General features: G+C 38.1%; 1 protein-coding gene across 3 annotated transcripts in view; it reads left to right on the top strand.

Annotated features, from left to right (window-relative positions):
- Positions 1–12,205, top strand: part of LOC139962498 (brefeldin A-inhibited guanine nucleotide-exchange protein 3-like) — a 49,493-nt gene extending 37,288 nt beyond the window's left edge. For 2 of the 3 annotated variants that reach the window (XM_071962514.1, XM_071962512.1), the window contains one exon: positions 5,241–12,205. In XM_071962514.1, the coding sequence (XP_071818615.1) occupies positions 5,241–6,855 (1,615 nt within the window). In that variant the 3' untranslated portion in view covers positions 6,856–12,205. The remainder of the gene's footprint in view (positions 1–5,240) is intronic. The other variant, XM_071962513.1, reaches the window with a different exon arrangement.
- The last annotated feature ends 3,916 nt before the right edge of the window (positions 12,206–16,121 follow it).

The following is a 16,121-nucleotide window of genomic DNA, read 5'->3' as shown; positions in this document are numbered from 1 at the left end:
TTGGCAATACTTATAGAATTCTATTACTTATGGTAGATTGGCAATACTTATAGAATTCTGTTACTATGGTAGATTGGCAATACTTATAGAATTCTATTACTAGGGTAGATTAGCAATGTTTATAGAATTCTATCACTAGGGTAGATTGGGAATGTTTATAGAGTTATATCTGTATGGAAGATTGGCAATACTTATAGAATTCTGTTACTATGGTAGATTGGCAATACTTATAGAATTCTATTACTTATGGTAGATTGGCAATACTTATAGAATTCTATCACTATGGTAGATTGGCAATACTTACAGAATTCTATCACTATGGTAGATTGGTAATACTTATAGAATTCTTTCTGTATGGTAAATTGGCAATATTTATAGAATTCTATTACTATGGTAGATTGGTTATGTACTATATGTACAGTGGAAGTATTAAAACTATGTTATAGAATTCTATTACTATGGTAGTTTGGTAATGTACTATGTATAAAGCTCTCATAAATACATAATTGGTCAATTTCAATGGAGTACATACACTCTCATTAACACACAGTGTTATGTCCTGTTGGGCTAATATGATGGAGTATTCACTCTCATTCACACATAGTGTTAAATCCCATTGGGCTGTTATGATGGAGTTTTCACTCTCATTAACACATAGCATTTAATCATATGGGGCTATTATCATGGACTACACACTCTCAGAAACTACTTTATGATTCTCTCAAAGGTAGCTTGGACTAATGAATGTTACAGCTTACTTCTGTCTCTTATTATTTTTTCTCTTTTTTTAGTGTTTTTTTTAACACTTTTACCATTTGTATTACAGCTTTAAGCAAGGCTAATATTGATTTATAAAAAGTGGCAAGTATTGGGAATCATTAGCAGTGGATTTCTTTTCTGGTAAAAGATTTATTTAGTCAGTCATATAGAATCTACTCTACTTTCTATTTAGACACATACATGTAGAGCATTACTAACATATTTAATACTGGGACTAGGCCCATTTGAAAATGATTCATAGTTTCTTCCTTAAATTTTCTCTTGTTTGTGTTTGTCAGTTTCTCTTAATTTGTTCATTTGTTTGTTTAATCATCTGGTATCTTTCTATTGTTTTGGTGTCAAGGGCCTGGTGTGTATATTGCTGATGTTCTGAAATCCAGTATACTGTTGTCTGTGGTGTCATGGCCTGGTGTGTTATGTAGTTCATGTTATGATATCCAGTATGCTGTTGTCTGTGGTGTCATGGCCTGGTGTGTTATGTAGTTCATGTTATGATATCCAGTATGCTGTTGTCTGTGGTGTCATAGCTTGGTGTGTATATTGCTGATGTTCTGATATCCAGTATACTGTTGTCTGTGGTGTCATGGCCTGGTGTGTTATGTAGTTCATGTTATGATATCCAGTATGCTGTTGTCTGTGGTGTCATGGCCTGGTGTGTTATGTAGTTCATGTTATGATATCCAGTATGCTGTTGTCTGTGGTGTCATGGCCTGGTGTGTTATGTAGTTCATGTTATGATATCCAGTATACTGTTGTCTGTGGTGTCATGGCCTGGTGTGTGTATTGATCATGTTCTGATATCCAGTATACTGTTGTCTGTGGTGTCATGGCCTGGTGTGTTATGTAGTTCATGTTATGATATCCAGTATGCTGTTGTCTGTGGTGTCATGGCTTGGTGTGTATATTGCTGATGTTCTGATATCCAGTATGCTGTTCTCTGTGGTGTCATGGCCTGGTGTGTATATTGCTGATGTTCTGATATCCAGTATACTGTTGTCTGTGGTGTCATGGCCTGGTGTGTTATGTAGTTCATGTTATGATATCCAGTATGCTGTTGTCTGTGGTGTCATGGCTTGGTGTGTATATTGCTGATGTTCTGATATCCAGTATGCTGTTCTCTGTGATGTCATGGCCTGGTGTGTATATTGCTGATGTTCTGATATCCAGTATGCTGTTGTCTGTGGTGTCATGGCCTGGTGTGTATATTGCTGATGTTCTGATATCCAGTATGCTGTTCTCTGTGGTGTCATGGCCTGGTGTGTGTATTGATCATGTTCTGATATCCAGTATACTGTTGTCTGTGGTGTCATGGCCTGGTGTGTGTGTTGCTGATGTTCTGATATCCAGTATGCTGTTGTCTGTGGTGTCATGGCTTGGTGTGTATATTGCTGATGTTTTGATATCCAGTATGCTGTTGTCTGTGGTGTCATGGCTTGGTGTGTATATTGCTGATGTTCTGATATCCAGTATGCTGTTGTCTGTGGTGTCATGGCCTGGTGTGTGTAGTGCTGATGTTCTGATATCCAGTATGCTGTTGTCTGTGGTGTCATGGCCTGGTGTGTGTAGTGCTGATGTTCTGATATCCAGTATGCTGTTGTCTGTGGTGTCATGGCCTGGTGTGTGTGTTGCTGATGTTCTGATATCCAGTATGCTGTTCTCTGTGGTGTCATGGCCTGGTGTGTGTGTTGCTGATGTTATGATATCCAGTATACTGTTGTCTATGGTGTCATGGCCCGGTGTGTGTATTGCTGATGTTCTGATATCCAGTATGCTGTTGTCTGTGGTGTCATGGCTTGGTGTGTATATTGTCCATGTGCTGATATCCAGTATGCTATTGTCTGTGGTGTCATGGCCTGGTGTGTAAACTGCTCATGTTCTGATATCCAGTATGCTATTGTCTGTGGTGTCATGTGTATATTGTTCATGTTCTGATATCTAGTATTGCTTTCCTATGAACTGATTGCAAATTACATCATTAGTTGTAGTATGTAACATGGTTCCTGACCATTCTAAAATGCCCTCAGTCATTTACTAGTGAAGAGGTAAATCAAGGATGTTATTCATCCAAAGTGGTTTTAGAACTGTAGGATCTACTGACACACTTGACAGAACAATTACGTAACAAACTGTGCTAATGTGACTGTCGTATCAATAGCATGCACAGAGATTCCTTACCTTGGCAGTTTAATCTTGATGTGACCATGGAGCTACAATGGCTTAGGTAAACTCAAATTGCAACCTGGAAATGAAAATGATTGCTTGAAAGTGGAATCCCTTAATAATATACAATACGATTGGGAATTCATTCAAAATAGTTGCAGTCTTCCCGAGATTCAGGGATAACATATTGTCAGTAAACCAACTACAAAGGGATGAAAATTTTGTCCTTAAAGGGTGTGAAGACTTGTGCACAAAGAAACGTCTCCATGCCGGTAATCTGACCTAGTTTCGAATGAGGTGTAACAGAAGTGTTAGACACCACCATGGATCCCAGAAAATACACACAGCTTGCTACCGTTGGTAATTAGACACTAGTGTACAGTCAATATGTATGCAGCTACGGTCAATACCCACAACACAGTGTACATAGCAGCAGTGATGGACATCTCAGGTACAGCTAAAGATAACAAGGTATCACGTTTCATTACTGTCTGCATCACAAACAAAACGTCACTTGCAAGCAACGTAAAGTTAACTTTTTCAGAGCGCGGCACGCGGTTTGGGGCGAGTCTTCAATGCCTTTAAGTGATGCTATATTATTTGCAAAAAATCCCGGTTGTTACTAATACTCTATGCATGAAAATATCTGTGAATAAACATGGCTTAAATACCTTGCACCCACAATACCTCGCTATGCCTGTCTTAAAAGAGAAACTGAGCACCAGTACACACATCAGTAGTATTGAGATTCTGCAACATTACTGCTCTAGTTTTATGCCTTATCGGGAAACAAGGAATCTATGCGATGACATAGGTGTGTGTCTGCAGCAGTGTGTGTGTGTGTGATGCCTTGGCTGGTAAACAGGATAACTCACAAATTATTTGATGGGTGAACTACATATTAGTTATGTGGATCCACCTTCTTGAGTAGAAGAAAAGTATCCTTTTCTGTAGAGCTCAAAGGTGATTTGAGCTTAACAGAGGTCAAACTCTGAAATCATTGTATACATGATGACTTCAAAGTGAAGCTTGGATTTACATCATACCTGATATGTGGTTCAACCAAATTTAGTGGAAGATCCCTTTTGTCTGGAAGGAAAATTGGTCGACTCACAAAGTAAAACAGATGAACTTCTCACTGGGTGTGGGAATTCACTTTATTAAGTATTTAGAGTATAAATACAGTACTCAAATACATTGTACACTTTACATTAAATGCTCTCATATCTGTAAAATGGAGCAAGTCATCGCTACGCCTTCTAGCTTTCCCGTCTCTTCTTACAAAGTGTGTTGGTGTCATCAAGACCAATTGAGAATTTATTTTAAATATGGATTATTATAGGATAGTTGGTTACTGTAAACTCCTTGCTGTGTTAGAACGATCAAACAGAACACACAACATGATTAAGGAAAAATATACATGGGACCTTCTCTTGGAAAGTATGCCTGTGTGGGAGGTGGGAAGTGTTTGGGGTGGGGGTGGGGGAAGCTAGGAGATGCAAAGAGGATAGGTAGGTCTCTCCTTTTGCAGTTAAGTTGGTTATAACTTATAATGTTGAATTCATAGCTAAGAGAAGAGAATTTGGTCCCGTGTTGGTTTACTTTACAGAGTAGGGGTTAGGGTGCAAGTATTTTCTACTTGATGTGAAGGATTGGTTCCATTAATGAAAGCATTCAGGGGTATGCATGAAGGTACTACTCGTCTGCCTGGCTAATGTGTTTGTGTCATAAACTTCTGCTTTTATTTCTTGCTTAGTACCAGGCACTATTATAGGAGCCTTTGTATCTGAAAAACCGTTTGAAGAAAGCTCCCAGCGTCTGCTAGTAATTTTAAGTGCTTTTAATAGTCTTATCATACTTTATCGCAATCAAGGATTCGTAAAGAAATTTAACATTTTTGTAAAATTGACTGTCAAAAGGTCTTAATGTTGTCTCAAACTGATTGAGCAGTTTCAAACTTTCTCTGCAGTCAGTTATCTATTCATGACAACCTGAAATGCTCCTTTAAGAGAACACTGATCATTTGTTTTGCTGTTTAAATCATTGAATACAACATGTGATCATAATACATTGTGTTATTCATCCAAAGTTGTTTTTGTAACAGAAACAATATGTCAATATTTTGCAGATTTCATCAGATTTTTGAAAATTACATCATCCCCCACTTCAGCCAATTTCAGAGTTTCCAAAAACAAGAAATCTGAATACTCAGTGCTTCAGAGAGATGTTTCATTAATTGGTATATATTTCATAGTTTTGGTTTCAGCATATTTTCATAATTAATCTCTGACCTCTTGCAGGGTATCGTTCAGAAGTGTTGTCCTTGGCCTACTGGCTCATCAACTTCTGATCCAGACACTTGGTACAATCCTCCTGCATGGCTCGGAGAGTTCCTTGTCGACCAAACAGAATATCATGACCTCTGGATTACCAGGGGGTCTGGCCCGTCAGGACTCCAGTGACAGCCACCCATCCGGTGCCCTCCCGGGCCTCCTGCCGTACCTCTCTGCCAAGAATCTCTCGCTGCTCATGGAGTGTTTCGTTCAATCTTACCAGACCGCCTTTGACTTTAATGCTCGCCCTGGGTTGAAGTTTCTGTTGCAGAAGGTTGCCAAGTTTGAAGTAGCAGTGAACTTATATTGGCAGGCTGGTATGAGTTTTACATTCTACTTACACACCCTCTTAGAGGTCTGTCACCACATACAACTAGAGTCCATGGACAAAGACCACATCAAAGGAATCATCAAGTCACTAGGTGTAGACAGAGCTGCTGCCGATCCTGTACCCCCATCTGGTGGAGGTAAAGAGGCACAGCAGGGTGTTGAGTCAGGGTCAGAGGATGGACACGGTCAAGAGATCAGGCCCCGCTCCCAGACGGCAGACAGCACCACCAGTACCGGCAACAATTCCTCAAGAGGCAGGGCCGGCAGTGAGCCGTATCATCTGGCTTCAGAGTTGACCTTTAACCCCACAGATGCCAGCTCAGATGACCTGGCGAATGACCTCTCCTGGATCATCAAGCGTCTCTTCGGCATCTGCAATGAAGTCAGCTCCTTCTACATCCAGATGCACTTGGCCAAGAGCCAAGAAGAGGAATGTCTGGATCGGACCAGCGATCTGCCTCTCTTCTTCCTGGTGGCGCCCAAGGCTCTGGAATTCCAGCCGGTGAACCATTCGGAGGATCCCGACAGAGAGGAAGAGGAGGAGGAGGGTAAAGATGATGAAAGGGTAGAAGAGAATGGTGATGATGAAGAACACGAAGGAGAAGAGGGTCATTCAGATTGGCAAACAGAAGGAGGAGACGGAGCGACACCAGATGAAGAAGGGAGCAAAGACGACGGACAGGACTGGAAGTTTGCATCTCACTGGTCTCCCAAACTGAAATGTGTCCAGCTCTCAGAGGACGAACAAATCGTGGACGTGCTGCATAAGAAGGCGAAGAAGAGAAAGAAGGGCGGGAAGTCGCCGGGCAACAACGAGGGGAGCAGCCTCTACACAGTCGCCACCAAGAAAACCATCAAGAGCCTGATGCAGGAGTACAAGAAACGGAAGAATCAGCACTCCAGGTCGGTGTTCGTGAAGAAACCGACCTTCAAGGAGCAGAAGTACATCAAGCTGATGGAGCAACGGGATCTGTCTCTGACTCCGGACGAGCGTAAGAGGCGGAGAGAGATACAGGAGGAGCAAAAATCGTCGATAATGAGAGACACAGAGGCAATGATCACCACTTGGTCAGAGATGATTCTCACTTTATTACAGTTGCTTCAACTCCTCCCCGACGACATCTTCCAACGGTTACTGCCGGTGGTGTTTCCCTCGGTGAGTCAGCTGATATGTCATGTGACCAATGGTAAAGTTAGAAGTGGTATATTGGAATTCATGGAAAGGGTGGCCCTGTTGAACGAAATTGTTTAACTTATCACAGTACAGGAATAAGGAGATTAAGCTAATACAACTTTACAGAATTTTTATTAGGAACCATTTCTACCCTATGTGATGGGATATCGTGAATGTTAGGAACCATTTCTACCCTATGTGATGGGATATTGGGAATGTTAGGAACCATTTCTACCATGTGTTATGGTATGTCGTGAATGTTAGGAAACATTTCTACCCTATGTGATGGAATGTTGGGAATTCATTCTACCCTGTGTGATGGGATGTCGGGAATGACATTATAAATGAAATTCTTACATACAGAGTATGTTGTGATATGCCAGTGAAGATAATACTTAAGTTTATACTTTTTACAGATGAGCTGGTAGTTATAAGTCATTTAGTGATCAGTAAAATAATATTTACATATCTTCTTTCAAATCACACCCACCCTTAGAGGTTGACATGCTTCTATCAATTCTGCAAAACAACATGATTTGACATTTCTTCTTCTTCTCAAGTATGGCCTTATTGTAATGGTAAATTAATCTGCCAAAAAGACTAAACACATCTGAAATATTTTAGCCATTTTCTAGACCTAACCCCTATTCTCTCCTTTACTTTGTCTATCTACAGTGTGATAATAGCAAAAAAAAGACACAAAATCTACATTAAATGCATAAGTCTTCTGACCATTCCTCAGTTAGTGTATGAGCCAGCTTTCACATGAAAAACCAAGCCAGAAATCTCTTTGTTTCAATGATTTTTTACCCTATATCTCTCTTTTGCCATATATGTGTATAGCTCTGTGAAAAAACCTTTCTCTGTTTTGTATCTTTTTCACTCAATCGTTGTTGCATGTGAGCCCGTGTTTGGTTTGCTAATTTAGGCAATTTCAACGTAGGAAGAACGTTAACGAGCGTGCAGTTTGATTATCTGGTGTGGTGATTTTGTGAAGGGATGTATGTAAGGTTATGGTGGTGACTGTCATCTCTGTGTTTTGTTGGAGAAGTCGATAGAAAAATAGGAAGCTTATTGGTAATTGTACTATGAACATTGGTGGAAGGAAACTTAACACCAGAGTAACTAATTGCCTTCCTGTGGTAAATCTAATCAATGTGGAATGACTTTAAGGACTATTAGATAAATGGTCTCATAGTTTCGTATACTAATACTCAATTGGGGTCAAACAAGTTTCGATGTACCTACTAAGTAAAGATTGCTTCAATATCCGGTTTATGTGGAAACTACTGGGTGATGGGCCTAACAGTTTGCTGACCGTTTGATCTAGGAAACAAAGGGCCCTAAATAGCATCTGTTGTGTCTGTAACAGGACATTTACTATATTTGGCTATATGGTCTGGGGACCCAGGGCTTTCAAAGTTTGGGGGGGGGTAGCAAAAAGCTAAAAGGAAAATGAGACAACTGAAAAAGATTCTACTGAAAATATCAGTACTATATATTTCTATCCTAATTATAAAAATGGCAAATTATACATCCAGTGAAAGTTATGAATGAGACCTTTGATATATACACCCCACTACAAATACACTTATGACCTGTGCACTTGGCCTGCCTTGGTTCTCTCACTGCCATTTGGAGGTACCAAGCATTTTGTCCCCCCCCCCACCCCCCCCCCCAAAGTAAATAAATCCTATCAGCCAACATGAACAAATTGTTTTCATTTTTAAGTGACTGTGGCCTTATTCCAGTGCAATTTAGAAACATTCACTGCATGCTGTAACAGCTAGCTGTTCTCATCAATCAGTCTACTCCTATATACTTGATAGTACTTTCTTTTGTAGGCTCTTTTTTTTAAATGCAGAAATATGGTGAGTTTAATTTGCCAATGACAACAAATTTATCTAGTCTTAAGTAATGAGCTTTTGAATATTATTGTAAACTAGTTACTATTTATTTTGCTATTCAGCTAATGCATGATCTTACTGTTCTTTATAATGAAGTCAACTGTTACTGACATATTGCATGTTGTTCAGGTAATCGTATTCCATGTTCAGAATTCATGTTTCCACCATCGTTGTCACCTTAAGTATAATTGAACAGACATTTCATTGTATTCTACCACTTTCAGTCCATGCAATGTCTTTTCAACAAATCACTCGTCTGATATCCTAAACAATTTGTCGGTTTTTCACCTAGGAGGTGAGGAATTTAAAATCTAGAAATCACATAATTTAACCATTAGTCCAATCGAGTACTTACCTCTCAAAACTTATGTTATTTATCTTTCACTTAAGTGCATACAGCTTCTGATAAAAGTGTTAGCAGAGCTTTGGGAGTGTGTTGGGGATGGGGGGGGGGAGGGACCATATTTTCATTGTAGTTTATTGATTAAAAATCTTGTGTGATATGGTTAGATTAATGAGTTATGCAAAGAGTGAATAAGATGGCAGTCTTTTAAGATTGAATCAAGATGACCGTCTACTAAGAGTAAATAAAAATGACCGTCTAATAACAGTAAATCAAGATGGCTGTCTATGAAGTGTGAATCAAGATGGCTGTCTATTAAGACCAACATGGCTAAATATAATAGTACAAAAGATGTGTTTTGAGAGAAAGATTTGCTTCTGAATTTCACTTAGAACTATTTCGATGGTAAATCCATATAAGCGTTAGTTATGAGCATTGGAATAGTTTCATCACCAGGACTTTCAGGCTGTTTAACAGAGTGTGGTGTAAAGGGAAAGTGAAGAGTTTGAGTCTCTTCTTTAAATCAGTGATACCCCATTGACAAGTTGGATGCATAGTTGTTTATTCCTGAACAAATATGAAGATTAGCTTGTATACTTCTATGGATCCTTTCTGATCTTGTGTTACTCCACTGATTTGTGTATGTGATTATAGACCAGAAAGTCAAGTGCTGATTCTTATTGTACTTCAATCTGTTTACAATCTGTTTACAGTTTTATATAATTCTATTTAAAATTAATCTGGTATTTATTGATGTTTTATTATGATCCTTGTTATTAGCTTTAATCATGGTCGTGCAATGAAAACACATTCGTATTATTGTGCAATTTTTTTTCAATTCAATCCATAATTCTTTTTCATTTATTTGATTCCTATGTTTATAAACTGATATTAGTCTATTATTAATTTTCTTTCTTTCATCTTTAAATTGATTTGAGTCATTTATATTTGGTGTTATGAATTTGTTTCATCTGTAATGATGTAATTTTAATTTTCACGATGAGTTGACTGAATTACAACTGTCAACTTATTCATACATTTTGTAATTAAGGAAGGCTTACTCGGTACATCAACAAGGTGTTTCAACATTCCAATATTCCATGTATTCTTGCAATCCATATACATTTCCTAACAATGCATGCATTGTCTTACAAAACCATAAACTGTAATACAATACAATCCATTGTCTTACAAAACCATAAACTGTAATACAATACAATTCAACTTGCAGTAGATTTATAGAATACAATGTACACAAAACAATGAAATACAATTATTAGTAATACTCTGCCATACATTAATACAGTGCAATGTTATACAACGGAGTTAAGTTATATCTATGAAATAAAATGTAATAAAAGTACATTAACAATATACAAAACAAACTATATTACCAGAAAAGTACACTACAGTAAAATGAGAATCCTGGTAAAATGAATTATTAAAACTGAATAGTGACTACTATACTGCAGGCAAAATGTGTTGGTAGTACATTAGCAAAGTACAACTGTGCACTTGCTTTAGCTGTATTAGGGTATCAAGAATTTCATGGCCTAAGCTGTCTTATTGCATATGTATTACTTGTTTTACATATTTAGAGAGGGATTTAAAACTTGTTCAGGGTTTGATTTGTATAGATACAAACACATGTCCCTGATACTTGTAGAAAAAGATCGAGTGATATCTGTCTGGTATTGTTTGTTGTACTTGTTTATATCTTATTTATTCTTTGGTTCATATATAAACAGTACAAGTGTTCTCATTAATACCACTGTGTAATGAGCTAATGGTCATTATAAACCTTTAATGGCTTCCATTATCGTCTTATTATAAGCTAACGTCACTTATTACACTGTAGAGTCCAAACAACTTGCAGGAACGACGCTTTGACGCTTATGTTGATATTTGCAAGGTGGTCATAACTTTTGTCAAAATAAGCTGTTTTATTTGTTCCTTGTGCTGGATGGCAAAATAAGTAAAAGGGCTTTTAAAAGTACCATTTAATATGTTGCCATTGATGCTTGATACCATGGTGTTTATTTGTCCCATGTTCTGGATAGCAAACAAATCAATAGGTCTCGTAATAGTACCATTTAGTATTTGTCATTATTTGTTATTGATGATGTTTTCTTGTTTCAGAATATTCGTAACTGATAAGCTATTGTCTCTTTACATTTTACAAGCATTCATGTTGAAATTTCTATTGCTATATGACTATACTAAAACACACATAACAAGTGTATTTGAAACAAAGATAAATGTGACATTATGATGGCATTTGAAAAAGAAAGATATATTTAACGAAAGCTACTGCCGAGAAGGAGAAAAAAACACCCGAACGAAAACCAAGATGAAGATTTATAATCAAACAAACTCATGTAAAGAGGGAAACAAAACGACCACGTTTTCTTGCTTAAAATGAGATAAATCTGTTGAAGCTTTTATACAGTATAGAAACAGAGAAATACCCAGGTGAATATTACGCACAATTATTTGTGTATGGACTTTAATCAATGGAAGACAGGTCTGTTGTCTGCACAGGTATTATTTGTATGAACTTAAACTATGTAAGACCCGTCTTTTGTCTGCACAGGTATTTGTGTAAGACACGTCTGTTGTCTGTAGAAAATTACTTGGCTATTCTCTGTGATCAAACGAGTCTGGTTTGTTTTCTTTATTCCACATCATTTCTTTATTTTTCCACTCTAAGAATAATAATATGATAAAAAAATTAAAAAATATATGATAAAATATAGGAATAAAATGGGGTGATTAAGTCAGTTGTGTAAGGATAAAACTCACGTAGGCCAGTCTTGTGAATATTCATCACAAACTGATACAATAAACTGATGAAAACTAGAACAATTCGAAGAATTTTCTTTTCTATTTTGACCTTGGTGCACTCTGGTTAATATCTATGAATCTTTTTTTTAAGGCAAAGCAGAATATATATTTAATTAAAAAAAAAAAACTGGGTGGCAACTCAACCGTCACGTGAGTTGACCTCTTTGACCTTCCCTCTTCAATTACACGGGATCCCGCGTGTTCCAAGATAACTCCAGAAGTCATTTCCTCATTCAAGTCATCACTTTCTCTGACTACATACTTCTTCAACAAACAAATTTGCATAGAAGGTTTTTACTCTTGTGTGCTTTAAACATATGTTCTCACTTTTAAAGTAATTTCTAATAAACAGAGTTTTGGTCAATAACTAATTTGATTTTCAACGCATTGTGTCTGTGTAACTAGTGTAACTAACAATCGATAACGGTTTTCGATCTGATTTCTGAGTTTCCATATCTTTAGGACATGTTGAAATAGTATTTGACTCGTCTGAAGGAAAATGGATAAATCGACAGTTGGTTTGTCATATCAGTCACAGTCATTGTATAATATTTTACGTCGAAGATTTGATTATTGATTCACTGCAGTAAAACAATGAAACACAATAGGATCCTCGAGGTGAATGTAAAATACCCCCCGTGCGCGTGTGGGTGCGCATGACGTCTTGCAAACACGATCACTAAAAAAACAATAGGCTGGGTGCACTTTATGGTGGCATACTCCTATTAGAGTCTATATCAATCCGCTCGATTGTTCTCCTGTTTCAGGAAAAGTGCCAAAAAGCAGCAGGAGAACATCTTTTGTGACCTGTTATCAATCATAATCTAGCTTTTTTGTGGCTTGCATGTTGAAGAGCATGAATGGAAGTACATGTGGTGAGAAAATTGGGTCAATTGAGGCAATTTGAGACCCCTTTAGGCCTCCCAGGAGCAGCGTAGGAAATTTGTTTACCACTGAGTGAAGAGGTTTGTTTACAAGTGACGAAAACTTCTGGCTCGAATAGCAAAAAAATCTACATGGTCATGATACGGAAAATTGATGGTGCCATGAAAGGCCAACTTGTCAGCTATCCGGTGATTGGTAGCGTTTAGCTAGTGAAAACTTCTATCTAGACTTAGAGACCACATTACTTTTGTGATTTAGTGTGTAAGTCAATGGGGCTTTTAATGGGCGTATGCTACCTTATATTTGGTGTGTGAATGCACCATATTGAGTAATAGAACCCTGTCGTTTTCTGCAAAGGTTCAAAGGTCATTTTAGGCTACCAAACGTCAAAATCTGAAAACCTTGTAGCCTATACATGATAACTCCAAAAGTAAAGCTTGTTTTTACTAGATACTTGATATGTGGATCCACCTTATTTGGATCAAGTCCTTTTGTACTTTCTGTGAAGGTCAGAGTTCATTTGAGGTCAGTAGATGTCAGTCTCAAAGTCTTGTAAAGTGGATAACTACACAGTAAAACTTGGATTGGTTTCATATTGATACGTGCCTGATGTGTATCCATCTTACACCATACATGAGCCCTATATAATACTATACAGATAGGCCAAGTAATGTAGTTCTGCTTTCGCACAATTTAAGTAAAGTTAAACAGGTTTAGAAAGATTTTTTTATACATTAAGACGTAGCATTAACCTGCTGCAGTTACTATTGCTACAGTGATTTCACCGGTCCATTAGAAAGGTGATTTTCTGTGACCCCAAGAGACACGGACGTGGCATGGCAGTGTAAACATTTTAATTACTCTGTCCAGAACTGCGTTTAATATGATAATGGATCATACACAAATCAATTGCAAAGTTAGACGTTCTGCCAAGCCTTATAAAAGGGTGTGAAGACGCGCGCAAAAAGAAACGTCTAATGCCGGTAATCTGACCTAGTTTCGATTGAGGTGTAACAGAAGTGTTAGACACCACCATCGATCCCCCAAAAAACACACACACAGTTTGCTACCATCGGTAATTAGACACTAGTCTACAGTCAGTACATACAGCTGCGGTCAATACCCACAGCATAGTGTACAAACTATACAGCGATGGACATCTCAGGTCCAGCTAAAGATAACAAGGTATCAAGATAACAAGGTATCACGTTTCATTACTGTCTGCATTTTGTAGCGACACGAACAAAACGTCACTCGCAAGCAACGGAAAGTTAACTTTTTCAGATGGCCGCACGCGGTTTGGGCGAGTCTTCAATGCCTTTAAAGCACAATGTCATAGGATGACTAGATAGATAATAGCCCTTTGTCTCAGTACCCCCGCCCCCTCCCCTCCCCCAAAAGGAGCTGCTTTTGGAGCCTCAAGCTCCAAAATCATCGACTTCAGGGTGTGAGGAAATGGTAACAGGTCTATCTCTCAAATTGTAAAAGGTTTTTTGTTCTTAACGGTTTGGAGAGAATTATTTCATCACAATTCTCTATATAGGCCAACGACGATGGTTTGGCTTGTTTTTCCTTAAGTCATATAATATCAATTTTACAATAACTTCGAATACACAGAACTTTTATCATGTTACATCGATTTCCATCGTTTCTGTCAACCAACTCGACTAACAATCGCTAACTGCTATTCAACCTACACCGATTTCTGATTTGCGTTCTAATTAAGACACATTGCAATTATTGACTGAAGGGAAATCAATCAATCTATCAAATGGAGCACGTACATCAGTAACTATATCTTTGAGAAAGATTTTACCGTTCTTATACAACGCATCCATTTTAATATGATACCTGCGCATGCCTACTGTGGCTGCAGCCTCTTTCTTTGTCTTACGCCTAGAGAAAGTTTCAAAAACATCCATTTAAGACAGACACGAACTAGTTCGCGCCTGAATCGATAACACTTTACGTTGGTGTAATGGAAACATTGTTTTCTACAAATTTATTTAAATATTTATATATTTACCGGTTTGGAAACCAGTTTATTCCTATGGGGTTATCTTTCGTCTATAATAGGCTACTGCATTCGAGAGCGACATTTGCACACGAAACGAACGTTAAAGAAGCGATGTTGAATCCAAGATTTTAAGCCCAGTTTTCATCCAGTAAGCCTTCATCTTTCGACAAATTCCTTGGGTTTTTTGAACGTTTGAAGAGAACAAATGCAGAGGCCTAGTAGCTAGACATAGTAAATTGCAACTGAGTTATTACCAAGAAGATGAAACGAAGATAACAACAGTAGACTTTGTTGCAGCTTTTACCACATCGCTCATTTCCCAACTTTGCGCCAATTTATTTCTTCGAATTGATGTAAATACGTTCATACACATTTTAGAATGCAGTGGCTCCAAGAGGCGACATTTCTTCTACTGATATTGACGTCACGTGTCACGTCATGTCTTCAGAGACACTGTCCTCCTGGTTGGAAGCATTTCAACGGCCACTGTTATTTACTCGTTTCTTGGGCTCGAGAATTCCACGAAGCTGAGACCATTTGTCAAGACCAGTCCAGAGATAACTGTGGTGAAAGTCATTTAGTTTCAATCCATAGTATATTGGAACAAGAATTTCTGATCAATGAAATACATGATAAATGGGGAGAAAAAAACGTCTGGACAGGACTTCACGTTGACGATGGGGACCCCCTAAACCCCAAGTGGACTGACAATACACCAGTGGATTTCATCTCTTACAGAAAAGGTTATCCAACTTGGGAAACCGGAAATTGTGTATTCTTATCAGCAAGACCAGGAAATCTGCTCGGATGGGACGATACGCAGTGTTATAACGGGGCAGGATTTAGATTTATTTGCAAGATTTAAAACTGAACCGAGAAAGGATATATTTCAAGATCACTATTCTGTTGAATACAAACTGTGAACTCTTAATGCATCGTAAACATTTTGCCAACACCCACTACATTCCATTTTTGTTGGCCACGCTCATGCGCGGTCCTTTAATTATGCATACGTGTTGCTTTCTATCTTGCGAAACAATTAAGTCACCGACTTCCTTTTTTGTACTCTCCCATATGTTCCTGGCCCCCTATGGCCAGGTTGGTAACTCTCTGTCCCCCTGACGTCATGCCGGACTGTGAACATTATAATTTATAAAAGAGAGGGGGTCGGTGTAGGCCATTCTACGAAAAATACTACTGATTGATTTCTTGAGTTAACGATTAGTTTGAGAGGATCACGTTAATGACTCCGTTTTGAAATATAAGACCATTTTAAGTAACTTCCACACCAGTGCAGGTTATATTTCTTTGTCGCTTGTTTTATAGATTAATAAACACTGAGAGGCTG

Source organism: Apostichopus japonicus, chromosome 21 (genome assembly GCF_037975245.1).
Source record: "Apostichopus japonicus isolate 1M-3 chromosome 21, ASM3797524v1, whole genome shotgun sequence".
Lineage (NCBI taxonomy): Eukaryota > Metazoa > Echinodermata > Holothuroidea > Aspidochirotida > Stichopodidae > Apostichopus > Apostichopus japonicus.
The sequence above is the reverse complement of the archived record's forward strand: the minus strand, read 5'-3'. Positions and strand labels throughout refer to the sequence as shown.